The sequence below is a fragment of the Callithrix jacchus genome, chromosome X (assembly GCF_049354715.1).
Source record: "Callithrix jacchus isolate 240 chromosome X, calJac240_pri, whole genome shotgun sequence".
Taxonomy (NCBI): domain Eukaryota; kingdom Metazoa; phylum Chordata; class Mammalia; order Primates; family Cebidae; genus Callithrix; species Callithrix jacchus.
Window position 1 is genome coordinate 148,963,131 of NC_133524.1, and position 27,991 is coordinate 148,991,121.

General features: G+C 47.1%; 1 protein-coding gene across 2 annotated transcripts; it reads left to right on the forward strand.

Moving 5' to 3' along the window:
- On the forward strand, positions 1-27,761 carry NSDHL (NAD(P) dependent 3-beta-hydroxysteroid dehydrogenase NSDHL). Of its 2 annotated transcripts, none has more exons than XM_002763383.6 (8): positions 1-110; positions 7,809-7,959; positions 9,954-10,112; positions 18,755-18,901; positions 22,412-22,540; positions 25,130-25,272; positions 26,853-26,955; positions 27,182-27,761. In XM_002763383.6, the coding sequence occupies exons 2-8, from the start codon at positions 7,852-7,854 to the stop codon at positions 27,512-27,514; spliced, it is 1,122 nt and encodes a 373-aa protein (XP_002763429.1). In that variant the 5' UTR covers positions 1-110; positions 7,809-7,851; the 3' UTR covers positions 27,515-27,761. The 2 variants fall into 2 exon arrangements, with proteins under 2 accessions (XP_002763429.1, XP_008988303.1); XM_008990055.5 differs by having other exon boundaries at positions 7,809-7,923.
- Positions 27,762-27,991: the final 230 nt, after the last annotated feature.

Here is a 27,991-nt window from a genome sequence, read left to right on the forward strand (position 1 = left end):
GATTCTCGTCTCACGCGGGAGGGTAGTAAAGGGTGGCGGTCTGAGGCTAGAGTTCGGTGGGTGCAGCCTGCTTGCGAGCTGAGGCCAGCCAGGGGGGCGCCTACAGACGGGTAAGAGTCGTGGTCTTGCCCTTGGAAGTCACCTTGTGTCAGCGACTGGGCAGGGCGGGAGAGTGAAGAGCTGCGGGGCCTCCCGGGTCGGGTGCTTTCTGGGCTGACCTCAGGCTGAGTTAGGGACCGAGTGCATCAGAGCCCCCAGATGCTACTGACCTTGCGTGTTGGAGCAGGGGCTGTACTCACGGGGCAGCTGAGACCCAGAGAGGGGAAGGGGTGTGCTGAGCGTCGTTGCAGAGGTCGGACTGCTGGTACCTAGGAACTGAATCCAGCCGAGGTTCGCTCTTTGAGGGTGGCCCTTCGAGAGCACTCCCAGACTGCCCCAGAAGTATAGGCCCCAGATCAGGTTCCAAGAGGGGATCACTTTAGGTCTCACGTGGCTAAAAGCAGCCCAGGACGGTGAACTGGGGGCTTTGGGAACGGACTTTGAAAGGAGTGAGGGGGATGTGAGCGAGCATGAGGGGCCGGGAGAGGTCATCAAAATATACTCTTTTTGACACCCACTCAAGACAGATAAGGAGGAGCATTCCAGGCCGAGATGCCCTCATAAGCAAAGTCCCAAGAGTTTTGGAAGTTACTGGTATGCTTGGAGAATTCAAAGGGAGCATGTGCAAGGGCTGTGGACTGAGATAGACCTGCAGAAAGGGAGCTGGAGGTCCAATTTGCCCACTTTCGCTATTCCCGTGGCTTTCGGCCTTCACCTGTCTTTCCTCCAGGCATTGGGGCAGTAATCTAGGGAGGCAGAGGGCAGAGAGTAAGTTTCTCAGGCAGAGAAAGGCCCGAGGCTTATTAGAACCTTTTAAATGGAGCTTCTGCCCTTTGCCCTCTTCCTTCTTCAGCAGTGAACAGATTCATCATCAGCCTCCCAAGTAGTCCGAGCCAGAGTTCTCACCATGCCCTCTGCAAAGCCTATTACTCTTCTCTCCTCAGGCTCACTCCAGCCCCACAATACTGGCTTTGTCGTTGAACCTCATGTGCCAGCCACACTCCTGCCTCTCATTTTTGTCCCAGTTGTTCCCTCTGCCTGCCTCCTCTTAAGCAGTCCCCGGTACAAACAAGCCACTCACCTTGCTCTACTTTTTTTCCAATAGTACTTACCACCTTCTGACCTACTGTATATTTTGCTTATTTATTTTGTTCTCTGTTCTCCCTCCACTAGAAAGCAGGCTGTCTGAGGGCAGGCATCTTTGTGGTATTCACTACTGGTACTCCAGGATCTGGAACAGAGAGGGGAACATATCAGGTGCTCAGTAAATCTTGGTCAGACAACAGATGAGTAGTCTCCTGTTTCCTACCTCTCACCTATCTAGTCCCCCCTGCTCTGCCAGGCTCATCTTCATAGTAAACAGCTCTGGTCAGGGCAGCTCCCAGCTCTTAAACCTTCAGAGCCTGTACTGTAAAGGGCTCCTTAGCCTGGCATGTGATCCCTCTGCCCAGTTTTGCCCCTGCTAACCCTTCTAGCTTAATGTCCCTCCACACCTTGCTTCCCCATCCATCAGCCTGCAGATTGGAAGCCTGACAGTACAAGGGACAAACAAGTTCTGCCCAGGTTGTGTGCAGCCTGTGTGACCTTGGACAAGTTGCTTAACCTCTCTGAGTCTGCTTCTCATTTGTCGAGTGAGACCAGTACTGTCTGCCTGATGGGATACTTTCAAACCTCAATGTGATATGTAAAGTGGCCTGATGTTGAGCAGGTCTTCAGGCAGTATTACAGTTGACCCCTGAACAGCATGGGTTTCAACCTTGTGGGTCTGCCTACAGGCAGATTTTCTCTCATCTCTGCCACCCCTGAGCAGCAAGATCAACTCCTCGTCTTCCTTCTCAGCCTACTCAGCATGAAGACCATTCACTCAATGAATAGTAAATATATTTCCTCTTCCTTATGATTTCGTAATAACATTTTCTCTAGTTTAATTGATGGCTGGAACACATATAACATACGAAATATTCGTTGATCAACTGTTTACATTATTGGTAAGGCTTGCAGCCAACAGTAAGCTCTATTAATAAAGTTTTAGGTGAGTTAAAAGTTCTACGTGGATTTTTGACTGCAGGGCTCAGTGCTCCTGACCCCCACATTGTTCAAGGGTCAAATGTAGTTTTTGTCTCTTCACTCTTGTCATTCCCCCTACCCAACATGCCCAGAGCCTTAGACTTGTCCAAAATCTCCTCCCCACACTGCTGCCAGGGTGACCTTTCCAACCACAACACTTACTCCTGCTTTCAACTTCCAGGAGCCCCAGCCTGTTTCACCCAGGGAACTCCTTAGCTTGGCACACAGCCCCCGTGGGTTCTCAACTTTGCTCCTGATCTTGCTTCACACTTGCTGTGACACAGCCTGTCACATTTATCAGAACTTGCTGTCTCTGTGCCATCACTTTGTCCTTCCCACCCCTGGCCATGGAATGTCTTTCAGGACACCATGCCCTCTGTCTGACTCACTCTTCTGGGGCCTTTTGAAGTCAGGTTAGGGGTCGCCTAGTTGGGGCATTGGTGCTCTGGGCTCACCCTCATCAGAGTGGAGACGCACTTCCTCAACTGTTTGCTCCTGTCTCCTACCCTAGATGGGACTGCATCTTTGTCAGCTTCTGCCTGACAGTGGCTGGCATTTAGTGACTTGTGAATGAGGGAATGAATGAATGAGGTGACACCTGGGGGTCCTTTTACAAGTTGCAGCTCCCACTTTAACCCTGGGGGTTTGTTTGAGCCTCAGCACCTCTAAGGTAGGCGAGAAGGTTGCTGTTTTACAGATAAGGCCTCATGACCAGTGGCACACGGTAGTTCACTCAAACCTGTCTTCCATTCCAGGCTGTCTGCTGGGCCTCCAGGGGCTCCTGGTGTCCTACAGGGTGCTACGTGTTAGGACGAGAGCAGAAACATGTGCTGTGGAAGTGACTTGGCTTTTCTGGGGAGAGGGAGGAATTTTCACAGAGCGGGCAGTTGAGCTAGGCCTTGAAGGAAGAGGGGACACTCACCGTGAACAGGAGAGGGGAGGTATTCCGTGCAAGGGAACAGCGTAAGCTAAGCTCACAGGCATACTGATGGGTTTCTGGTTCATCTCCCTCTCTGGTTTGAAACAGACTGTTCTTTCCTTTGGCCTCCAGGAATCAGTGGCCGGAACGTTCCCTAGCAGGAAGGATGAGGTTGAGCTTGCCTCTTCTCACTTCACCTGAGGCGGCACACAGCTTCCTTATGAATGTATTTCTTAGATAAAATGCAGCAAAGCAGGAGGCCTGTAGGAGCAAAAGTAAGGCCTGCCTTTCAGAATTCCAAGATGTGACACGGGAAAGAAAATACCCAGATTAGGATTAGGGAGGCCAGTGGCTAGGAGGGCACATCTCTTTAGAGGAATCCGTTTGGCCTTTATTTTGCTGGGGCAAGTCAGCCCAGCTTTGTGCTTCCGTGGCCCTGCACTATGGAGCAAGGTGCTGGGATTTTACCAGTACAAGATGGCTCTGTTTTTCTAGATTATTTTTAGCATAAGATTTTTGTCCCAGTGTATATAGTGTGTGCACATACTGGTTTGTAATGGATTAAATACCTAACAGTTTAAAGGAAAAGACTTGAGGCTTCTGATGTGCGAACCGTAACAATCCACCAGACCCTAGAACGTTGCTCTTTGGAGTCTTGTTTTCAAGAGTTCAGAGCTGTTCTTCTGTGTGTATGTGTGTAAAGTAGACATAATGGAAAATGTACCATTTTCACTGTTTTTAGGTGTACAGGGCTTCTTTTTTTTATTTAGACAGAGTTTTGCTCTTGTTGCCCAAGCTGGAGTACAATGGTGTGACCTTGGCTCACTGCAGTCTCCGCCTCCCAGGTTCAAGCTATTCTCCTGCCTCTGCCTCCTGAGTAGCTAGAATTACAGGCGTGTGCCACCAGGCCCAGCTAAGTTTTGTATTTTTAGTAGAGACAGGGTTTCACGATGGAGGCCAGGCTGGTCTTGAACTCCTGACCACAAGTGATCCACCAGCCTCGGCCTCCCAAAGTGCTGGGATTTCAAGTGTGAGCCACCATGCCCAGCCTGTTGAACATCTTTTTATGTGCTTTTTGGCCATCTTTAAAATAGATCTTCTTTGGAGAAATGTCTATTCAATCAGAGCCATTCTCAATATACGTGTTAACCCGACCATACATAACATGGTGAATTTAGGTAAGTAGGCCGGGATGGTGGTTGCCCGTGGGATCTGACTCATTTGCTAGGCTAGCTCTGGGCACTCCAACCCATAGAGACAACTAAGCTGTCACCAAAATTCATATCTGACTCATACTATTTACAAACTTTAAAATAATTGGTATATAATTTGAGACAAAAGAGATTTTGTTTTGACAAGAGGCTGGTTTGCAAGGAATTGTGTGATTATTATTTCAGCAGTACAGCTCTGTTGGAGCGAGACAGGTTTCTTCTTTCACCTCCTACACCCTCCTCTAGCAAACAAGGAGAGAAAAGGGCTCTCAGGCTTCTTGCTTTTGCTAGTAGTACAGGAGGATGTGTGGAATTGGCAGCTCTGCTATTTGGATTTCAGAGGGACTGCAGAGGATACTTGTATAGTTTGCTGGGTCTGCTGTAGCAGATGACCACAAACTGGGTGACTTAGAACAACAGAAGTGCGCTTCTCACAGTTCTGGAGGCCAGAAGTCTAAAATCAAGGTGTTGACAAGGCTGTGCCCCCTCTGAAGGATCCAGGAGACTCCTCCTTCATTTGTCCCAGCTTCTGGTGACTCCAGGTGTCCCTTGACTTGTAGCCACATCACCCTAACCTCTACTTCCATCTTCACATGGCCTCCTCTTCTGCCTGCCTTTCCCCACTGTATGTCTCTTAAAAGAACACTTGTCATTGGATTTTCAGCCCACCAGGCCACCAGGGGCTTCTATTGGCCCATTCTTTTCCTACTTTTCGTGCAAAACCTAAGGCTACAGGAGCAGTGAAACATTCTTTGGTTCTAATTTTTGTTAAGAAGAACTGAATGAAGGGTCTGGTGTTGTTATGTTGTTCTTTGAATGAGGCCAAAGAGGAAATAATTCTTTCCACCCAAGTTTGCTTGCAAGTCCCAATCTTTACACCGCTGCCCATGCTACTGCTGTACACATACTTTACAAAACAAGTCCTTGGCTGTTTGTTTGTTTGTTTGTTTATTTATTTATTTATTTATTTATTTATTTATTTATTTGAGACGGAGTTTCGCTCTCGTTACCCAGGGTGGAGTGCAATGGCGCGATCTCAGCTCACCGCAACCTCCACCTCCTGGGTTCAGGCAATTCTCCTGCCTCAGCCTCCTGAGTAGCTGGGATTACAGGCACGCACCACCGTGCCCAGCTAATTTTTTGTATTTTTAGTAGAGACGGGGTTTCACCATGTTGACCAGCATAGCCTCGATATCTTGACCTCGTGATCCACCCGCCTCAGCCTCCCAAAGAGCTGGGATTACAGGCGTGAGCCACCGCGCCCAGCCTCCTTGGCTGTTTGTTAGCCAGCATCTGGTTGTTGGCAACAACCCCAGGAGTTAGCCTTTAAAGCAGAACCTGGGAGTCATTTCCAGGGCAGATAGAATACCCCTGCCTATCCAAGCTGACACTACATGGCAGCAGGTTAAACAGGGTAGGACTAGAGTGGTGGAAAGACTCCAGAGAAGGCCCAAGAGGACACATGGCCAGGGAGACTCCTGCACAGGAAGCTGTGTTACAGTGATAATAAAATGACACAATCCTCATGAAGACCTTATGAAGCCATATACTTTACAGATGAGGAAAGGCAGGCTCAGTTCTTTTAAATAACGCCCACTCCGAGGGCTGCCTGCTGGTAAAGAATAGTAACTGGGATTTAAACACAGGCAGCAGACTCTTGTTTCATTCATTTATTGCCAGCTGTACTGAGAAGTGGCGTGATTTGTGATTTTCTCAGGCATAGAGGGTGAGCAGAGGCTTACCAGAGCAGAACTCCGCAAGGGTGGGCTTGCTTAGCCCGGCTGGCCTAGTTGGTCCATCATGTGGTCCTGTCATTGCCCCAGGCACACACCCTTCAGATCCCCTGCCAGCAGAGGTGAATAAGGCCTTGGTGGAGTCAGAGGCCAGATGTGGGCGATCTCCTTGCCCCTGTAGATGCCATCTGCCTTTTCATTGACTCATGTTTCCCTGAGTATCTGGGGAAACTGGATAAGAAGCCAGCAGTGGACATTCGTGATTGTATCATTGTGAAATAGCAGTAATTTGCCCCACTGAAGCCCCTGCCCCTTAGATGGGATATGCATGTGCACAATGGAGAGCAGCATCGGGGCTTTAGTGGGTGTGTCCACACGGCAGTCTCATGATCCCAGGGTGATATGGGAGTGCCCACTTCATGCTGGGCACTATGCTTCATGCCCAGTTTACAGCAGTGGGCAAGACTTTCGTGCAAGGTGCCAGAATCCTTTTTCTCTACCTGCTTTGGTCCAGATACACATAGAGTCCCAATGAGTTCAATATGAGCCATGTGTTTTTCAAATGAACAGATGACAGGGCCCCTGACAATGTGAAGGGGATTATGGGAAAAGGGAGGGACAAGGCAGGTGCAGAGTTACAGATTGACTTTAGTGCATTCTAAAACTGGCCACGACAAGTCTTTATAATTTTCAGTATGAGTTCAGAAAAATGGTCCCCCCAAATGGCCCCTCCAGACATTGAGGGTCTTACATCCATTTCAAAGCCATTTTGGCCTTCTACATGCTCGTAAAATCAGTCCCCACTGGGACACATGATCATGCCCATTCATTAAAAGTGGCGAGGAGTATAAAATTTGAGGTATAGGGTTGGATTGGAGCAATGACAGCAGGTGGAACCCCAGTGCCGCCTGCCTGCCACCTCCTCACTGAAGAACCCCTTCTGTGAATCTAGCCTTTCATGAGCAAAGTTAGACTCTTTTCTTGTGGGTTTTGCCATCTCCAGATGTGAGGGGATCCATGACTAAGTAAATTGTCAACTACAATTGTCAACTACGAAAACAGACACCAGAGCAATTACATCATAGTCAAGTGGCTTCTTTGTGTTTGCAGTTCAGTATTGTGGGTGACGAAGGAGAGGAGCACCCTAAGGGCTGTCATCTCTGGTAAAATTTTTGGACTTCATTGCTACCGTACTCTGACCACTTCCCAAGGGTTTCTGATGGCCCTAGATACTCTTGAGTTCCTCCACCCGTCATCAGGGTGGCTTTAAGTCAGCCAAGCAGAAGAGCTCCATCTCCCATGCACTCCACTCATCCCTCGTCCCAGCATCCCATGTCCTGAGCTCCTGGACATGAGCCCTTGAGCCCATTCATTGATCAGAAAACTGAGCTGCAGCAAAGGGAAGTAACTGGAGCAGATCCATGCAGTTCATGGTAGGACCAGGCCAGGACTCCCTAGGCGTGGGCACTGCCACACCGTAATGAGCACCACAGGAGAAATCAAGGCTGACTGAAGCATGGGAGAACCGTTTTATGTTATAATTGATGAGTGAGCTTATTTAACTGGCATCCCATGCTGCCTCTAATCCAACTGTATGGTAGGTCGTGGGTCCAGTCATGCCTGCATTACAGAAACATTAACGTACTGTCTCCTCGAATGGCTGTAGCTATGGTTCAGCTGCTTGTAAAAACTAACAGGGGGATGGCATCTGCACAAAATACTAACTGCTAAAGATGTTTTGACTTAGGAAACATTAATGTCTATCTCTATGTCTTTAAGAAAAGAAAAGCTAATTGCAAACGGGACCATATTTTGCTTTGAAATGGAACCAGCAGTTAGTGAGCCGGTGAGAGACCAAGTTGCATGGACGGATTTGACAGAGGATATTCCCAGAGTGAGTACAGACATAGAAAAGGTTAACCAGAATCAGGTAAGGAGAAAGTAGACACGTACATAGCAACAAGCTGTTAGTATTTACCTGTGCGTTAAAAGTTGTGTATTTGTACATGGATTAATCAATGTTGGGTATTGTTATTTTATTTTTGTTTTTGAGATGAAGTCTCGCTCTGCCACCCAGGCTGGAGTGCGATGGCACGATCTTGGCTAACTGCAACCTCCTCCTCCCTGGTTTAAACCATTCTCCTGCCTCAGTCTAGCAAGTAGCTGCAATTACAGGCACGTACCACCCCAGCCAGCTAATGTATTTTCTTTGAGACAGAGCTTTGCTCTTGTTGCCCAGGTTGGAGTGCAATGGCGCTATCTTGGCTCACTGCATCCTCTGCCTTTTATTGTGATTAGTCACAATTAAAGTGGTGAAATGAAATCGCACTAGACATAACAGCAAGGTTATTTGTTGTTTGAAAAGATTAGCATCCTTTAAAACACCTGTAACTAGAGATGCCAATGACATAAGCAAGGCAGTCTGAAATCGCTCGTGATGCTCTCAAAACATATCTAGTTCTAACTGTCTTTGTAAAAACTGTGGAAACCCAGGTTGGGAAACAGGCAGCTCAGTTCTTCTAACTAGCTACAGTTTGCCTGTACAGCTGACTTGGCAGGAGGGGAGAAGAAAGGGATTGCTAGAAAAGGGACTGATGGGAGTTTTGTATTTAATTTGGCCATGACCTGAGGAAATATATCTCATTCATGGTACAAATCATGTAACCTGGTGTGACTGCATGTGTATAGGAATATTCAGAATAAAGCCTAGGAAAGAACAGGTTGGGAAGTTAGTTTTGGGTGGCAGAAGAATAGTGAGGCCGATTTTGTTAGTAGGTTGCACATGAACAAATGAGGCGGGCCTGGTGGAATCCAGTATGAAACACCCCAACTGGGAAGGAGGCAGATATGTAGAGGCTGTCTGGTCCTGGCATTCCTTCAGTCTCTTGCATAGTTCAATTGTGTTAATGTTGAAGGGATAAGTAGGGACATTCGTTTGTTTTTCTAATCAAGAACATAATTTATTTAAGATCTTTCATTTCCACACACCCAACTTGGATTTACTGTATATGAGCTAAGGAAAGTGGAGGTTGTCATCTTAGGGAGTCCCAGATTCAGTTTTAAAAATAACCTAGAGCGGAAGGCTGTCACGGGTCCTTCTTACAGATACTCGCAGCCACAGTTTGGCACTGACATCCTGGAGGGAGGATACTGAAGGGCCTGCATGTGCTCCTCTGTCCTTGCATTATGCCCAGGCACCAGAGCTGCAATTACCGGAGGAATCGTGCATGTTGTGGAGGCTGAGACATAAACGCCATGGCTCTCCCCATTTCTTCAACTTCCTTGCAGTTTGGAGGAGGCAAAGCAGAGCCCTGGGCTCACCCATCCTCACTGCAGCCCCAGTAGGAGAGCCCATGAAGGTGGTCTTAGATTTCTAGGCTGAGGCAAGAAGGGGTCAGGTGACAAGCCCAAAGCAACACAGCCCAGCCCTGCTGTGGTCAGGGAGGAAAAGGGACTGACTGTCCATTGAGTATGGAGACTGCTTTCTTCTTTCTGATGTTTTCAATCCAAGCTATCAGCTACCAAATGGCTGCCTTTTTTTTTTTCTTGTCCTTAGAGAAGCACCCAGGGATCAGGAACACAAAGGTATCACAGGTTTGTTTTTTTTTAAGATTGTCCAGTTTTGGTTATAGGTGGTTTAATTTCCTTTCACTAAATACAAAGCATGGATCTTGTCATCAGATCCAGCCAAAGGCAATCTCAGTGTCATTTGCTGTCTTTCTCCCCTCCTTACTGATCCCAGGAGAGAAGGTTACACTAGTGATGGAACACCAGAATGATATAAACCTTCCAACTTGGCTCAGGAAGAGCTATAGACAAACAAGTGTATCTGCCATTGCAATGGCTCATGATATGGAGGTCTGGACTCTGCAGCTTCCAGTTCTCACCACACTGGTCTTCCCTACCATTCCTCTCTTTCCACAGGCTAAGAAATGCACCGTGATTGGGGGCTCTGGATTCCTGGGGCAGCACATGGTGGAACAGTTGCTGGCAAGAGGATATGCTGTCAATGTCTTTGACATCCGGCAAGGGTTTGATAATCCCCAGGTGCAGTTCTTTCTGGGTGACCTCTGCAGCCGACAGGTAATGGGCCATGCAGCCTTGCTGATTTCGCACAAACCCATGAGGGGGAACCACGATACTTCCCTTGCTCAGATGCCAGCCAAATTGTTTGAAAAATATTGTTGCATTGTGAACATTTTCAAAGTTATAGGAAAGAACATCACATTCTTACACCAGAGTGGTTAGAACGAATAACCATCCTCTCTGTCGCAGCCACTCAGCTCTGTCCTGGTAGTACAAAAGTAGCCATGATCAGCACTTGAATGAACAAATGGATGTGGCTGTGTGCCAGGGAAACTGGACTTCAAAAGCTCTCCATGGCTGTTTGGGCCAGCTGCAAAAAGTGTGGGTGCTGGGCCACAGGATCATCATTTTTTTCGATTAAGATATAATTCATTAAAAAAAGATACAGTTCATGTACCACCAATTTCACATTTTTAACATGAAATTCAGTGGTTTTCCGTATATCCAGAAAGCTGTGCAACCGTCTCCCATGATCTAACTCCAGAATATTTGTATTCCGCCAGAATGAAATCTCACAGCCATCCCCTCTCCTCGCCTCCCAGACCCTGGCAGCCACTCATCTGCTTCCCATGTCTATGGATTGGCCTCTTCTGGACATTTCGTATAAACAGAATTATGTCATATTCACACGTCTGTGTCATATTTATATTTTTTTCACTTAGCATGATGTTTTCAGCTTCCTCCATGTTGTTCAGGTATGAATAGCTTGAATTTTATTAGATGTTGCCAGATGGCTTGAAAAGCTGCTATTTCAACTTCGCCTCACACCACAGTGTGGCAGAAGCCCCATTGTTCCACATCCTTGCCACCGTGGGGCATAACTAGACTTTTTGGTGTTGCCGTTCTGAGGAGTATGAAATGGTGCCTCGCTGATGTTCAGAGCCACATGTCCTCCCTGATCACGTAACCAGCCACTCTGTCACTGGGTGATCAGCTTTCAGGCTTCCTCCTCTACAAAATGTTTGTGTCCTTTGCCCCTTTGTCTTTGGGGTTGCCTTTTCTTCCTTGTTACACTAGTTGGAATGCCGATCCTGTGCCTGTGTCCTTGTGGATGGCTTCCCTCAGCCTGTCACTGGGCTCTTAGTCTTGGCTTTGGTGTCATTTGCCATATGGTTTTTGTTTATGAAATATTAAGACCATTGCTTCCGCTGCAAAGTTATGGCTGTTTTCTCTTCCACACTGCTCACACCTCTGGACCTGGAGACGGGGTAGACATCTTCCGTACTCATCATAGCTGCCTCCAAACCATTCTCCTTCATGCTGCTCTAAGCCCCTCCAGCTTTGAAGAGGTTACCCTCAGACTATACAAACCCCAGCACCCTTCCTTCCTTGTGATGGCCACCCACGGCCATCTGTTCCCCTTCCCAGGTGACTCCACTTTATTCCTTAGGATTTCAGCTCCTTTCTGGCATTATGATTTGTGAATTCAGTGTTCACGTAGATGACCCTACCGATGCCCTTGCCTCTCACATCTTGGCCTCCTCTCACCCAGTGATGCTGCCCTCCTGTCATCACCAGTAAGCATGTCTTCTCCTTCATCCCAGTTGCAGACATTCTACTCTGAGTACCAGCTCCTCTCTGCAGCTCATGCCCTCTAGTGCCTCAGCTGTCCCGATTCCTTGACCCCACGCAGACACGCAGCCATACCCGCTACAGCTTCAGTTCCATGGTCCACTCATTCACTTGCATAGTCTTCACCCCCTTCCCCTTTCTCTTTTGGTTGTATGTATCCATAAAGTTTCTCCACAGAAACACCCAGCAGGGCCAGGGAGAGAGATGGGGTGGGTGAGAGGGAGAAAGAGATTGAGTTTTTTTTTTTTTTTTTTTTGAGACAAAGTCTTGCTCTTATCGCCCAGGCTGGAATGCAGTGGAGCGATCTCAGCTCCCTGCAGCCCCTGTCTCCCGGGTTACAGAGATTCCCCTGCCTCAGCCTCCTGGGTAGCTGGGATTACAGGCACAAGCCACCATGCTCGACTAATTTTTGTATTTTCAGTAGAGACGGGGTTTCACCATGTTGGCCAGGCTGGTCTGGAACTCCTTACCTCAGGTGATCGGCCTGCCTCGGCCTCCCAAACTGCTGGGTTACAGGTGTGAGCCACCACACCTGGCCAAGAGATTGAGATTTAACTCACAGAATTGGTTTACATGATTGTGGGGGCTGGCTAGGCAAGCCTGAAATTTGTAGGGCAGACCAGAAACTCAGGCAGGAATTGATGCTGTGGTCCCACATCAGAATTTCTTCTTACAGAAACCTCAGATACTCTTTTAAGGTATTTGAACTGATTATATACTGCCTGTCCAGAGTATCAAGGGTAATCTCCTTACTTAAAGTCAGCTGATTGTAGATGTCAACCACAGCTACAAAATGCCTCTACAGCCACACCTACACTAGTGTTTAATGGAGTTACCGGGGACTAGAGCCTGGCCCAGGTGACGAATAAATACCACCACAGTGTATTTCACATTGTAACCCCACCCTGCTTAAATCTTGCCTTGTGCATGGCCACAGCCCTGAAGCAGACCTTTGGTACCACTGAGCACCATCTCCACAAATGTGCCCACGTCCACGTCTCTAGTCGGCCTCCCCTGCTGTTCCCGAGGATGCCTCATCCCCACAAAAGTGCCCATCCTGGTGCCAGCTGGAAGCCACCTCCTCTTCCCTACCCAGAGATTCAGATAGGACCCCTCTCCCTGGCTGCCTCTGATTCCTTCCATCTGTTATCTTGTGGAACCACTCCAGTTAGGTCTCCCCCAAACAGCCCCTATCACTGCCACCAGGGGCCTTGAGGCAACCATATCCGGTGGTTGAATCTCCGTCCTCCTGTGCCTTGACTTCTAAGATGCCACACTCACTCCTTTCTCCTCCTGCCTCAATGATTGTCCCCGGTCACTATCATTTCTAAACTTTGCAGGCTCCAGGACTTCTCTTTTCTTCTTCAAGTTTAGACAGTGTCCCCGTGACTCCATCCCACCTCATGTATTCATTACTGTCTAGAAGCTAGTGGGCTCCCTGCTTGGTATCTCCACCCCCTAGCTCTCTCAGCCGTGTGTGTGTGTGTGTGTGTGTGTGTGTGTGTGTGTGTCTCAAAATGCCTGCTGGGCATCCCTGTTTGGATACCTCGTGGTCACTTGAAGCTTGCTACATCCAAAGTTAAGCTCCTGTTTCCCTGATGCAAGCCGCTCTCCCACCACAGCAAACCTACTTCTGCTAAGTCTTCTCCAACTCCATAAATGGCCTGCTCTGCTTTTCCAGTTGCGTTAACCAAAAACCTTTGATTTATCCCTGCCAGATTCCTTTCTCTCTCATTCCCTTCATCCCATCCATCAGGAAATCTTGTTGACTCCACTCAGAACAGACCCCCAACCCAGCAACTTCTCACCCCGTCCATGGCTGCCACCCTGGTCCAAGCCACCATCACTGTCACCTAGATGTTAGAGGGACTCTTAATGGATAAATCAGATCATACCACCCTCTGTACAGAAGCCTCCAGTGGCGTCCAGTCCCATGTAGAGCAAACAGAGGCTTGTGTAATCACCAGTGAGGCCCTGCACAGCATGTCCCCACTACCTGTCCAGCCCCCTTCCTCCCACACCCACCTCATGGCTCTGCCCCAGGCACACTGGCCACAAACCAAGTTTCTGCCTCAGAACCTTTGCACTTGGTGTTCTTTCTGTCGAGAACACTCTTCCTGAACCTAACTTCCTGTAAATCTCCAACCACCCCGTGCTAAGGAACCAGCCCCTGCTCGGCTCCCTTACTCTGCTCTAGTTTCTGCATCACACCTGCCAGCCAGTTTGGACATCCTCTAGATTTACTTGTTTCTTATTTGTCCTGAAACGTGACTGATCACAAGTGGATACAGAGCAAAGGAAATCTCCTATGAAATTTGTCCTCTCTACATAATCTCCACAAAAGCAGGGATTTTGTCTTGCGATCACTGCTTTGTTCCCTCCAAGGAGGTGAGAATCCTTAGCAGGCTTTAACTTCTCTCCAAAAGGCTCCCCAGCTGCCATGCTGTTGTTGCTAATATATTATTTCCAGCTTTCCTTGAGTACAAATTTAAAGGGAGACCCTCAAGCATGGCATGTTGCTCTGCAGCTACACTCAGCTACTCAGCTGCAGGCATGGAGAAGAGGCGAGTTGCATTTAACCAGGGTTGGCGTTTGCTAGACAAATTTAATAAAGGGAGAGAGGAACAAAGCAAAGGTGGTGCTGATGGATCATGAAATCTAAGCTAAGTCCAAGGTGGATGTGATGTGGGTGAAACACATGGCAGGAAAGGACTTTTATTTTTACGTATTATTTATTTTTTGAGACGGAGTCTTGCTCTGTTGCCCAGGCTGTGGTGTAATCTCAGCTCACTGCAACCTCTGCCTTCCAGGTTTAACTGATTCTCCTGCCTCAGCCTCCCTAATCAGGTGCCCACCACCATACCCAGCTAATTATTGTGGTTTTAGTAGAGACAGGGTTTTGCCATGATGGCCAGGCTGGTCTTGAACTCCTGACCTCAGGTGATCTGCCTGCCTCGGCCTCCCAAATTGCTGGGATTACAGGCATGAACCACTGCGCCCGGCCGGGAAGGACTTTTAAAATGTGCTTTCAGCTGGGTGTGGTGGTATGCATTGCAGTCCGCCTGCTATTTGGAATGCCAAGGTGGGAGGATCACTTGAGGCCAGGAGTTCAAGACGAGCCTGAACAACATAATGAGACCTTCATTTCTTTTTTTAAAAATGTGTTTTTATAGTCAGTAGAGAGAGAGGGGAGAGAGACAGATATGCATACATACATACATACATATAGATAAAGTTTATATATATATATATATAGTTATATAGTTTTATATACACAATATAAAAGTTGTATATATAAAAACTTGACTCTTCTAAGTTTACAATATATATTACATAACAGTTTGTTTTTTGGACACAGAGTTTTGCTCTGTCGCTCAGACTGGAGTGCAGTGGCATGATCTCGGCTCACTGCAACCTCTGCCTCCTGGGTTCAAGCAATTCTCCTGCCTCAGCCTCCCGAGTTGCTGGAATTACAGGCATGTGCCACTATGCCTGGATAATTTTTATATTTTTAGAGACAGGGGTTCACCACATTGGCCAGGCTGGTCTCGAACTCCTGACCTCAAGTAATCTGCCCATCTTTGCCTCCCAGAATGCTAGGATTCCAGGTGTGAGCCACCATTGCCACCACGCCCAGCCTATAATACTTTTTAAAATCACCCCATTCTTGTGGCATCTTTTGCTGCTAACTCCCAGCCTGGTTGCTGTTTCTTTGTAGGTTGTCTGGCTTTTCACTCACAGCTTTTAGGATTTGATTTTTTGTCATTTATAGTCTCTATAGAGAATATATCTGAGCCTGAGTTCTAGTTTTGATTTTAAATCTTACTCAACACCTGCTAGGCCTTTGCAGTCTAAAGATGAATATCTTTCCTCATTTCTGGAAAATTCTTCAAAGACTCTACTCTTCTCTCTTTCCTCTCTTTCTGGAAGCCTTGCTGGATGGATGGTGGTCGTTCATTGTGTTATTTGTCTGTTACCCTCTCTTTCTTGCATTCCTTCTCTTTCTCTTGTTCTATTTCATAGCAGATTTCCTCTTCCCTGCATCTGCCCATGGCCAGTCATGTGTCACCTGTAGTGCCCTCAGATGATGTTGAAGCCATTCATAGGCATCATATCATTTATCTGTAAATATTTCATTATTGATCTCTAAAAGATAAGGATTCTTTTTAAAAACATTGACAGTAGTTCTTTAGTACCTAGCTAGTGTTCAGATATCCCTGAATGTCTTATAAATGTTTTTGTATTATTGTTTTTCCACATAAGGAACCAAGCAAGGTCAAGACTATGCATTTGGTCGAAATACTTAGGTCTCTTTTAATTTGCCGTTCCCTTCATCTTTTGAATAACTGATGTTTAATAGGAGCCATGTTTGTGGGGCTGTAGTATTCCCCACAGTCTGGGTTTTGCTGATTATATCCCCATGATGTTTAACATGCCCTGCTGTCCCCCAGTATTTTCTGTGTACTGGTAGATCTAGGATGGTACCGTCCATTAAGGCAGCCATTAGCCACATTTAGCTATTAGGCACTTAAAATGTGGCAAGTCAGAATTGAGAAGCACTGTACATGTAAAGTCTACACCAGATTTCAAAACTAAGTACAGAAAAAAGGAATGTAACTATCTCATTCAAGTTAATTTCACCTTTCTCTTTTTACTTTTTAATGTCATTACTACAAACTTTAAAGTCACTGTGGCTTGTATTATGTTTCTACTGAACTACAGACTGGATCAAACTCGTTCCGGTTTTTCCTCTGGGGTATTACTACTTTAGACACTCCAATAGTAATAAGCATGCCTAATGCTCATATTTGGGTTTCCATATACCATTTCTCACAAAAGGAACTAGGGCCTCTTGGGAAAATTGCTCATTCTAGCACCCTAGAGCAGTGGCAGTACAAAATCAGTCTGGAACATTTTCTTAACACAAAATGAATGAGGACATGTAAAGAAGACACAAGAGCCAAGTTAAAGGGCCTCCACTGGCCAAATTTGGGACACTTTGAGCCTTGAAAAACATAATAGTAGTGGATTATAATGCATTGATTTAAAAAAGAATCCATAGGTCTGTAGAAATACTGAAAATAGGCCAGGCGTGGTGGCTCTCACCTGTAATCCCAACACTTTGGGAGGCTGATGCGGGTGGATCACCTGAGGTCAGGAGTTCAAGACCAGCCTGGCCAACATGGTAAAACCTGTCTCTACTAAAAATGCAAAAATTAGCTGGGCATGGTGGTGCCCGCATGTAATCCCAGCTACTTGGGAGGAGGAAGCAGAAGAATCATTTAAACCCAGGAAGCAGAGGTTGCAGTGAGCTGAGGTCATGCCATTGTCCTCCAGCCTGGGCAACAAGAGTGAAACTCTGTCTCAAAAAAAAAAATACTGAAAAGAACAGTTGGGATCAGGGAGAAAGGGAAGCTCTACAGAGGAATTCCAACTAATAAATGTAAAGAGCATGAATTAAAAAGCTAGACTTAGAATGTCACCATTTTGTACCCAGTACACTTATTACTGTTCCAGGCAAGGACTACCATTAAATGCTCGGGTCAGTCAGTGGAATTAACATGCTGCAGATTACTTATGAATTGCAAGGGAAAAGGTACCTTTTTGATGGCCAGAATCTGGCAGCCATCATCATCACCAACTTAATATTACCAACAGTGGGACAAAGTTGCACCTCCTAGGTAATTCCCTGAGAAGGGCAAACCACCACTGATGTGGTATTCTTGCCAAAACCATTAAACCCGAATCTAATCTTGAGGAAACAGACTAATCCAAACTGAAAGACTGTCTATAAAGTAGCCAGCTGGAACCCTTAAAAAATGGCAGCATTAAAAGAAGACAAAAAAGAAAAGATGGGAAATTGTTTCAGATTAAAAGAGATGAGGAGTAAATACTACATGTCATGCACAGTTGGATCCTGGACCCCAAAACAAAAGGCTATAAAGGACATTACTGGGACAATTGGGGGAATTTGAATACAGACTAATTATTGGATAAGAGTATCATATCTGTTAGGTTTCTTGAGTGTGATCATTGTTTTATGGTTATTTAAGAGAATGCTTTTGTTCTTAAGAGATACCTGGTGAAGAGTTTAGAGGCAGCATGAGGTCTGCAACTTACTTGAGTGGTTTCAAAAATATCATTGTTTGTATGTATGTAGAGAGAGGAAATTGTGGCAAAATATTAATTGGTGAGTCTAGGCACACAATTGTCTTTTCTTTTGGTGACAAGCATGAATCATACTTAGATCCTGTTAATTAAGATTTGGCAAAATGGTGACATGCTATTACTTCTTCATTTAGTAGCTGCAGTGTTTATACCTTTTGCAGAATCAAGGTCTGGGTTTTTTTCCCTTTATTTACCAGTTTCAGAAAGAATTTTTATTCTTACTTGTGGTCAAGCTGTCCTTTCTTTGCCCAGTGGGAACCTCTTCAGGCCGGCACTTGAGTGCTTTTAACATGACCCCAGTAGTCTTAGCTAGCAAGCATCCTCACTTTCTGGTACAAGGTGTGCCTGGTTCTTCTTGTGTATTTCCTGTCCCAGATCTGCAATCAGCCATTTCTCTCAGGAGCTCTTGTTCCTTTTAGCAGTAAATCAAACAGACCTGTTTTAAAAATCCCTTTCAGGTTGCTGTCTTGTATCTAGTTTCACAGGAAGGAATATCCCTGCATATCGGCTATTTATACTGTCTTTAATGGTGTGAAACTTTTTCATATGATTCGTAATTTCTATCTGAGTTCACCTTCCAGGGGAGTTTTACCCTCTAGGTGCCCGCCCTGAACTACCCGAAAGGGTGTTGCCTCTGTGTGGATCGCACAAGCTTCTCATGCCCCAAACCCCTTTTCATTGGGGACTAGTTAGTGGGGAGAAGGTGATTAAGTGGACGACTTGGTTTCCATCCCATGTACTTAAGTATTATTGAATCTCTTATGAGAATATGTTTCCATATTGATTGTAGAATTATAAGATAAGGAACCTACAAGCCACAGGTTGGAGAATGAAAATGTGGGAATGCTACTGACCTATCAAAGCAGGAATGATTATTTTCTCTTCGTTTGCTTTTCCAGGATCTGTACCCAGCTCTGAAAGGTGTAAACACGGTTTTCCACTGTGCATCACCCCCGCCATCCAGTAACAACAAGGAACTCTTTTATAGAGTGAATTACAGTGGCACCAAGAATGTCATTGAAACTTGCAAAGAGGCTGGGGTTCAGGTAAGGGGAAAGCTGGAGTGAGTGCTGTCAGGAACGTGTGATGGCCCTTTCTAAGGGTGTAAGGTCATAGTTCTTGCAGTCTCCCCAGGCCTAGGTAGGGTTGCTTCCTAAATTGTTAGGAAGATGTTAAAAATGAAGGCCTGGGAGTCACTGAGGATTATGAAGTTCTGCTTGCCAAGGCCGATTTGAGTTGTAGTATTGTAACTGCACACAAATAGAACATCTGAGGACCTCAAGGCTATTAGCCTTCAGTTAAAGAGCTGCAGAACTTAGACATTGCTTATATTTTTATTATGATAAAATATATATCACATGCAATTTACCACCATAGCCATGTTGAAGGGCAGAGTTCAGTGACATTAGTACACTCACAGCATCGTACAACCATCACCACCATCCATCTCTAAACAGCTGCTTCTTCCCTAATAGAAACTCCATCCCCATTAAACAAATACCTGTTCAAGTCCCTGTTATCACTTCTTTTGGGCATATACCCAGAAGTAGGGTTGCTGGATCATATACTAGTTTTATGGTTAACCTTTTGAGGAACCGCCGCATCGTTTTCCAGACCTTGCTTATATTTTAAAAGAAAAGCAAATTATGTTTACCCTTAGTCAGTAGAAACCTGTCATAACTCAGGCCTGAGGGGATACGAATTTCTGTCACATTGTTACCAGTCCTGGTTCTTAGGGTTTTCTTTATAGGACTCCAGCCACTGGCTGAAACCCTGTCAGTTCAGCCACAGATACTACATAAATTAAGAGAAAGCTTGAAGCAAGCCAGGGGTTCCTCACCCAACAACCTCTCCTGGCACTGTCTGGTCCCCAGTGTCCCCAGCATCCTCAGCCAGCCCATTAGGGCTGCAGCTCTTCTGAGCTCGAACCCTGGAAAGGATCACTTATAACTGACCCCTGGCAGTTGACAAGATGCTTTGTCCTGCTGCAGTTTTTTTACCTAATTAGCTCTTCATTAGGTAACTACGGGCTAAACAATGTCTCTTAGCTAGTAAATGCAAGAGGTGGGGTCAAAGTGGATTCTCCAAATCCCAGACTTTGTGCTCTGCCATGCTGATGTAACTGCAGCCCTGGGAAGGGCCCTACTGCTCTTTGTTAAGTGGAAGGTTCCAGGCATACAAAAAAGATTTGCACCCCAGGTGTGGTGGCTCACATGTGTAATCCCAACACCTTGGGAGGCCAAAGCAGAAAGATCTCTTGAGCCCAGGAGTTCAAGACCAGGCTGAGCAACATAGCAATACCTCTACAAAACTTTTAAAAGCCAGGCGTGGTGGTAGGCACCTGTAGCCTCAACTGTTTCGGGAGGCTGAGGCAGGAGGGTCACTGGAGCAAGATCCCAGCTTAGGCAACAGAGCAAGACCTCGTCTCTTAAAAAGAACAGCAACACAAAAGCAAAATAAGATTTGATAATAAAACAGCAGCCCTACACTAACCCGGCATTTAACAAACAGCATGACTGGCGTGTGTGACGTGTGCCATCCTCGATGCCATTGCTGTCTTCTTTTAGCCATGGGTAACAATTCGGAACTTGGATTTCTCATTTCCATTTGCTCCATGTGCAGCCAATATAAGGTATTGGATTGCGTGTTCGAAGATTTTATAAAATGGTATCTGATTGAACAGATCCTCCTGCAACTTGCTTTTTTCCCTAGTGTTACATTTTTCTTTGCTCATCCTGGCATAAGTAACTGGTTCATTTACTGAAGGGGCAGAGTAGCTCAGTGGGTCAGGGTGCAGAAAGTGATTTCTGTGTTGTATTGAAGGAACATTTTCCAACACTAAGATCAAAAGATTATTTCATGTACTTTCTTTTCTCAGAGGTTTTAAGTATTGTTTTCCACACTGAAGTCTTTAATCCCTCAGGGATTTATGTTTGCACATGGTGTGAGATAGAGATCTCACTTTTTGCTACGTGTGTAAGCAGTTCAGCACCATTTCTTGCATATCCTCCTTTCTGCGTTGTTCCACACCATCTGCGGCTTGTCTTCGGTGTTTGTGTCTTACATGGGCCTGTTCCCAGGCTCTCCCCTCTGCCCCATTGACCTGTCTGTCTGCCCGTGCAGAGAGGCTCTGCCTTTTTAGGACAAGCCTCAGTGTACGGTAGGATAAATCACCCCTCACTGATTTCTTCGAAATTCACTTGGCTCTTCTGAACCCTTTGTTCTTCCACATATGTTTGGCTTAACCAGTTCCTTGCTAAAGCCAGCTGGGACACAACTATTGTAATTGCATTGAACACGTAGGTAATTTTGGAGATAATTGATCTCTTTCCAATATCGACTGTTCCTGTCCATAAATATGGGATCTTTTTCTGCTTATCTCTCTCTTTAATGTCTTAAATAGAGTTTTATACTTTATTTCATCAAGATTTTGCATCTTGTTAAGTTTATTTGTATGTACTTCCTTTTTTATTTAATAATTTTATATAGGGCCGGGCGCGGTGGCTCAAGCCTGTAATCCCAGCACTTTGGGAGGCCGAGGCGGGTGGATCACGAGGTCAGCAGATCGGGACCATCCTGGTCAACATGGTGAAACCCCGTCTCTACTAAAAATACAAAAAAATTAGCTGGGCACGGTGGTGCGTGCCTGTAATCCCAGCTACTCGGGAGGCTGAGGCAGGAGAATTGCCTGAACCCAGGAGGCGGAGGTTGCGGTGAGCCGAGATTGCGCCATTGCACTCCAGCCTGGGTAACAAGAGTGAAACTCCGTCTCAAAAAAAAATAATAATAATTTTATATTAACATCTTCAATCACTGCTAGTATAAGACTACTTTTTGTATATTGATTTTTAATTCAGCAATTTTGCTGAATTCTAATATTTTCTACATATTTGTCTGTGTTTTCTGTGTAGATTTTTCTGTCATTTGTAAGTGATGCAAGTTCAGTTTCTTTTCAGATCATTATAAATTCTTGTTTATCTTACCCCAGCACTTTGGCTAGAGCTTCCCATACAATGTTGAATAAGGGTTGGAAAGATATGATTCATGCTAATGGTGTCCAGTGTTGGATGAGCTGCTCTTAACCCACAGGCTGGACACTGGAGACCCTCATGAGAGAGTGTCTTCCTTTAGAATAGCATTTCTTAAGAGGTCTTGTGGTGTGTCTTCATATGTGTGTTCACATGGCCAGGTCACTATCAGAATAGACAGTGATCTTTTTGAAACAGATATTCTCCTAGAAGTTTGTGGGCTGCCCTTCCCCCACAGAGAATCACTGTCATGGTGAGATACCATGAATGAAAGTCTGTTCTATCCCTCGGGTGTGATCGGATAGAAAAAATGTGTTATCCCTTGTATTGGAACCAGGATCCCTTGGTGATATTTGGATTATTTAAGAAGGAATGAGAAGCAAAGGCATTGCAGCAAAGAATTTGTGCAGTGCCTCGAGTGTGAGGGCAGCAAAGGGATGCCCCTTGATTCTCTTTCATACAGGATCATTGCACTCTTTGAATCGTGATAATTTCTGACTTATATTCTTTCTTACGTTCGTCTGTCAGAAACTCATTTTAACCAGTACTGCCAGTGTCATCTTTGAGGGCGTCGATATCAAGAATGGAACTGAAGACCTTCCCTATGCCATGAAACCCATTGACTACTACACAGAGACTAAGATCTTACAGGAGAGGGTATGTGCCTTGGAACTCGTTGAGTGCGCAGGCTGAAGGGTTTAGAATCCTAAGAAAAATGTTTATGAACTTACGAAGTTCATATTCTGAGGCCTAAGTACTTGACTTGGGATGTAAAATTTGTGGATGACATTGAATTTAAAAATACTGTGAGAAGCCAGGCACAGTGGCTCACGCCTGTAATCCCAGCACTTTGGGAGGCCGAGTTGGGCGGATCACCTGAGGTCAGGAGTTCGAGACCAGACTGGCCAACATGGTGAAACCCCATGTCTACTAAAAATACAAAAATTAGCCAGGCATAGTGGTGGGCACCTGTAATCCCAGCTCTTCAGGAGGCTGAGGTACGAGAATTACTTGAACCCGGGAGGTGGAGGTTTCAGTGAGCCGAGATTGTGCCATTCTACTCCAGCCTGGGGGACAGAGAGACTCTTGTCTCCACAAAAAAAAAAAAATACTATGAGAACAGGTTTACATGGCCAGATGCTGTTTTGAGTGTTTTCCAGTATTTGCGTTGTTTAAAGGTCACAGTTATCCCATCGTCACCAGATGACAGATGAGGACTGTGGTGCACAGAGAGACTCGAAAGCTTTCTTAAGCATGCAGCTGGGAGGTGGCTGACCCAAGCCGTCTGTCTCCAGAGCCTGCACTCTCACCCTCGATGCTATGGGAATTTACAACGGGGGTCGCAAATGTGCAGACAGGAATCAGGCTGGAGGCACCTTCCTAGTGGCGCTCTTGCCCCCTCCCTTACTTAGAAAAACAAATAATGGAAGGATCTTGCTTTATTTTAAGGAAAAGTATTTTTCCATTTGGCAAAGCAGCTTCATCAAAGGACACCTGATTTTAGTGTGGTTGGATTCAGCTGCAGTTGCTATCAAGCCTTCAGGCTGCCAGGGCTGCTGTGGGGCCCCTGACAACCGCTAGCTGCAGATGGGGATTGTCACCCTGAGGCCATCCTAAGCTGCAGGCCAGGAGTGCTCCTGAGCCTGAGATAGCTCGCCTTAACTGGGTAGCTGTGAGTATACCCCTCCCAGGTGTGTGCAGCGTATCACACCCACTGAGGTTTTCTTTCAAAGCCAGTACATACTGAACTGGGGCCGGACACTGACCTGTCTACCTGAGAGCCAGCGACCTCCCGGCTGTTTGCTGCTGCTTCAACTCAGAAAGTCCTGGCAGAACTGGTCCACAGGGAGACGAAAGGGCTGCCCAGACCAGGGGTGGAGGCGTGGCCTTTGGCAAGCTGCGGTCCTGGCTCCAGACTATGTCTCACTCCTTGAAGCACTAAAGCCTCCCTGTGCCTTGCAGGCAGTTCAGTTACCATGGAGACCTGGGCATCCTCAAGCCAGCACCCCTGGGACTTTCTGCCACCAGCTCTGGGCCCATCTAGGCTCAGGAGCTTCAAATGATGGCCTTGACCCAGCCCATCAGTGGCTCGCTTATATCAGCTTTTGACTTTCAACTGGAAACAAGCAAAACCTGCAGATGACTCCAGTAGTAAGTCACCTGGAGCCTCCTTCCAACCAAGGTCAACACCCACTGTTGCCTTTATAACCTTCCTGCTGATCAGAAACCAAATGCGATGGGGAGCTAGGACTCCTTCACCGCTCTGCCCTTCAGTACTAGAGATGAGCCTTGGTGGAGGCCATTTGAGGGTTTATTTAGTCATTCCCTCCATCACTGTGGAGGCCTGACGGGAAGAGGAGGGGAATCTGTTGAAAGAGGCAGCCTTTCCCTTGTTGACTGGCTTAAGATCACCGGGGCCAAAACATGGACCAGCACTTTGCCACCATAGAGTAGAAACCCGAGGTGACATGACAGCAGTAACTGTGCTTACCAAGCCTACAGAGGCGCACGGAAACAACTGACACGGGCCATCTCGTGTGTTTCCCATGCCTTCACGATTACCACTTGTACCCATGATAAATCCGTTCAGAAGTTTTGTGCTTTAGGCTCTTGAGTTCTAGTTTGTCCATGAAGTCACACAGAAAATACCTTTTCTGTCTTCCTCGTAGTGGTAGCAGGAGCACTGGCTCCATACCAGGCACTGCTCCGAGGACTTTACATGGCTCAGCCTCCTTCACTCCCTAGGCATGGTCTTCAGACCCTTCACCTTCTCTGAACCTTCTGGGCCCGCTTGGGTTTCTGAGAGAGAGCCCTCCCTCCGGAGGTGGTACTCAGAATTGCCTGGAACAGCCTGGTGGAAATGTGGGCGGCACATGCAGTTCGCCAGAACCTTCGGATCTTTTCCACAAACCGCTGCCGAGGCGTGTCTTCTGGCAGTGTTGGTGTGTTTTAGCCTCTGAACCCAAACCTGGGTCTTGTGATTTGATCTTACTGGGTTTTGCCCAGCTGTCTCTCCAGCAGTTTCAGATTTTGGTGGGAGGGTGGGTGGCGTAGAGAGGTAGGCAAGATTTATACCAGCCACTGATGTAGGTTGTCAGCTCAAGGCAAACCACTGCTCGGTGGCCACATGCCAGCAGAGTGTGTCATCTCTCTGTCCCCCACGGGTGGTTCTACTCACCCAGTGAGGCACTGTCTTGGCTTGGGCCGAGGAGTTTGCAATGGACATCTCCTCCTGCTCTCCTCCAGGCAGTCCTGGGTGCCAACGATCCTGAGAAGAATTTCTTAACAGCAGCCATCCGCCCTCACGGCATTTTCGGCCCAAGGGACCCCCAGCTGGTACCCATCCTCATCGAGGCAGCCAGGAATGGCAAGATGAAGTTTGTGATAGGGTAAGTCAGCCCACAGTGGCTCTTCCCACTCCCTCCTGGTCCATGACCTCGTGTTCAGAGAGCACTTGGCAGGAGCCAAGCAGCATTGTACCTCTTTTCTTATGTGACTGTCTTGTTCCATGCAGGCTGCCGTAACAAAATACCTGAGACTGGGTAACAAACAACAGACAGGTTGGAGGCTGGGAAGTCCAAGATCAAGGTGTTCCCAGATTGGGTGTCCAGTGAGGCCCTGTTCCTCATGAGTGGCACCTTTTCACCATGGCATCACATGGTGGAAGGGGCAGACAGGCTCCCTTGGGCCTCTTTTATAAGGACACTAAGCCCATTCCTGAGGATAGAGCCCCCATGACCTGATCACCTCCTAAAGGCCGTCTTCATAGTACCATTGCATAGGAGATGAAGCTTCAACATGTGAATATTGCAGGGATACAAAGAGTCAGGGCACAGCAGTGACCTTGTCTGCTGTCCTCTGTATTCATTTCCTGTAGTTGTAACAACTTGCCACAAAGTAAGTGCTTAAAACAACAAACTGATCCTGTCACAGTTTGGGAGGCCAGAAGTCTGAAGTTAAGATGTTGGCAGGGCTCGTGCTTTCTGGAGGCTGAGAGGGAGCGTCTGTTCCAGGCCTCTGCCTAGCCTCTGCTGGCTGCTGGCCATCCTTAGCATCCTGTGCTGGGAGAGGCATCACTCCTGCCTCTGCCTCCCTTTTCACATGGCTGTCTCCCTTGGTTTCTGTGTCCAGATTTGCCTCTTATAAGGACATGATTCACTGGATTTCAAGCCCACCCTACTCCAGTATGAGCTCAGCTTAACTAATCACATCTGCAGAGCCCCTGTTTCCAAATAAGGTCATAGTCACAAGGTTCAAGCAGACAGAAGCTTTGGGCGGATCTGTTCAATCCGGTGTACCCTCTCAGGCAGGCTGGGAAGATATTTGTGACCCTGTTTGGAAACTGAGGAACCTGAGGCTCAGAGGGAAAGAGTGGGCCAGGGTCAAGGACCAGGGCTCGATTCTCCTTGCTTCTAGGAAGGCAGGTGGGAGCATTACACTGCTCCTTGGGGAAAGTGCAGGCAGAGGGAGGAGCCTCTGCAGGGACCAGCAGTGTGGCTGTCTCCCAAATAGGTCTTCTCTTCCTTCATTTCCTTCTCTGCTCTCTCTCTTTTCTCCTTTTTCCCTGTGCCTTGCCTTCTTGTTTCTCACTCAGCCTCACTGCCACCCTGACCTGTTACCTTGAAGGATTACAAGGAGACCGGTCAATAAACAGGAGACCAGAGCAAGGCGCTGGCCCCGTGTCTCCTGGGAAGGGACAGGAGAGACAGCACCAGTGTCGGCCATGCTGGAATGGGGTGGGCAGGCCACCCAGCTTTCAGATCCCACTCACCCTGAGGACCCAGAAGCCCTGGCCCAGTGTGCATCTTTAGCCAGTACAGGCATCCGTGAGTGTCTGGGCTGGCCTTGCCAAAGCAGGTAGCAGTCATTCTGCAGATCACAGTCTCTCAAATGCCAGGACTTGGGAGCGGCGCTGGCTTTGGTACAGGGACTCCCAGCACACATTCCATCATCCCTTGTGCACCTGCAGGAACGGGAAGAACCTGGTGGACTTTACCTTTGTGGATAACGTGGTCCATGGACACATCCTAGCTTCAGAGCAGCTCTCCCGAGACACAACCCTAGGTGGGAAGGTAAGGCCCACTGTTCCGTCTCTGCATGTGTGCCTTTCTGCAGGTTTCTTATCCCTGCATCATGGAGGCTCTGCCTTAGGACCCCCTGTGCCAAGGTCAAGCCCCTGTGATAGAGCATCACTTGGGGCAGCCAAAATTAGGGAGCCGATGAGCTGGGATGGAACAGACATTTAGGACATGGTCATCCGTGGCTGTTTCTAACTTCTTGTTCTTGTTCTCCTGCCAGGCATTTCACATCACCAATGACGAGCCCATCCCTTTCTGGACATTCCTGTCTCGCATCCTGACAGGCCTCAATTATGAGGCCCCCAAGTACTACATCCCCTACTGGGTGGCCTACTTCCTGGCCCTCCTACTGTCGCTGCTGGTGATGGTAGTCAGCCCTGTCATTCAGCTGCAGCCCACCTTCACACCCATGCGGGTCGCGCTGGCTGGCACATTCCACTACTACAGCTGTGAGAGAGCCAAAAAGGCCATGGGTTATCAGCCACTAGTGACCATGGATGACGCTCTGGAGAGGACCGTGCAGAGCTTTCGCCACCTGCAGAGGGTCAAGTGAGGGACCTTGGAGGCTGGGCTCTCTCGACACATTCCCCAGCCAATAACTCTCTCCCCTGTGGACTTAAGACATAACATCCTTCAAATGATTTATCTTTGAGTCTGTGACTCCTCTCGCTAGGTAGAGAGTGCACCCTACCCTTTCCATAATGACAAAGACAGCAAAAACAGACATTTCTTCCTTCATGGAATTGGATTTGGGTTTCTTAAAGCAGGCAGCTTCATATTATACTGATTTGTTCTCTGTCTTTTTGTGTCTCTCTGTATACCCGCTCCCTTGCCGCCTCTTCTGGGTTACACATTTCATTCCAGTGTCCTTACACATAATCAAGGAAGCTGTAGGAAGCTACAACCCATTTATTAGTTGCAGTGGAGAACTATTTCCATGCAGATCAATACTAGAGGGAACACCCTAGACTTTGCTCAGATACTGCATCTTCAAAATATGCCAGAAGACAAGCAGGTGAGACTTTACGTG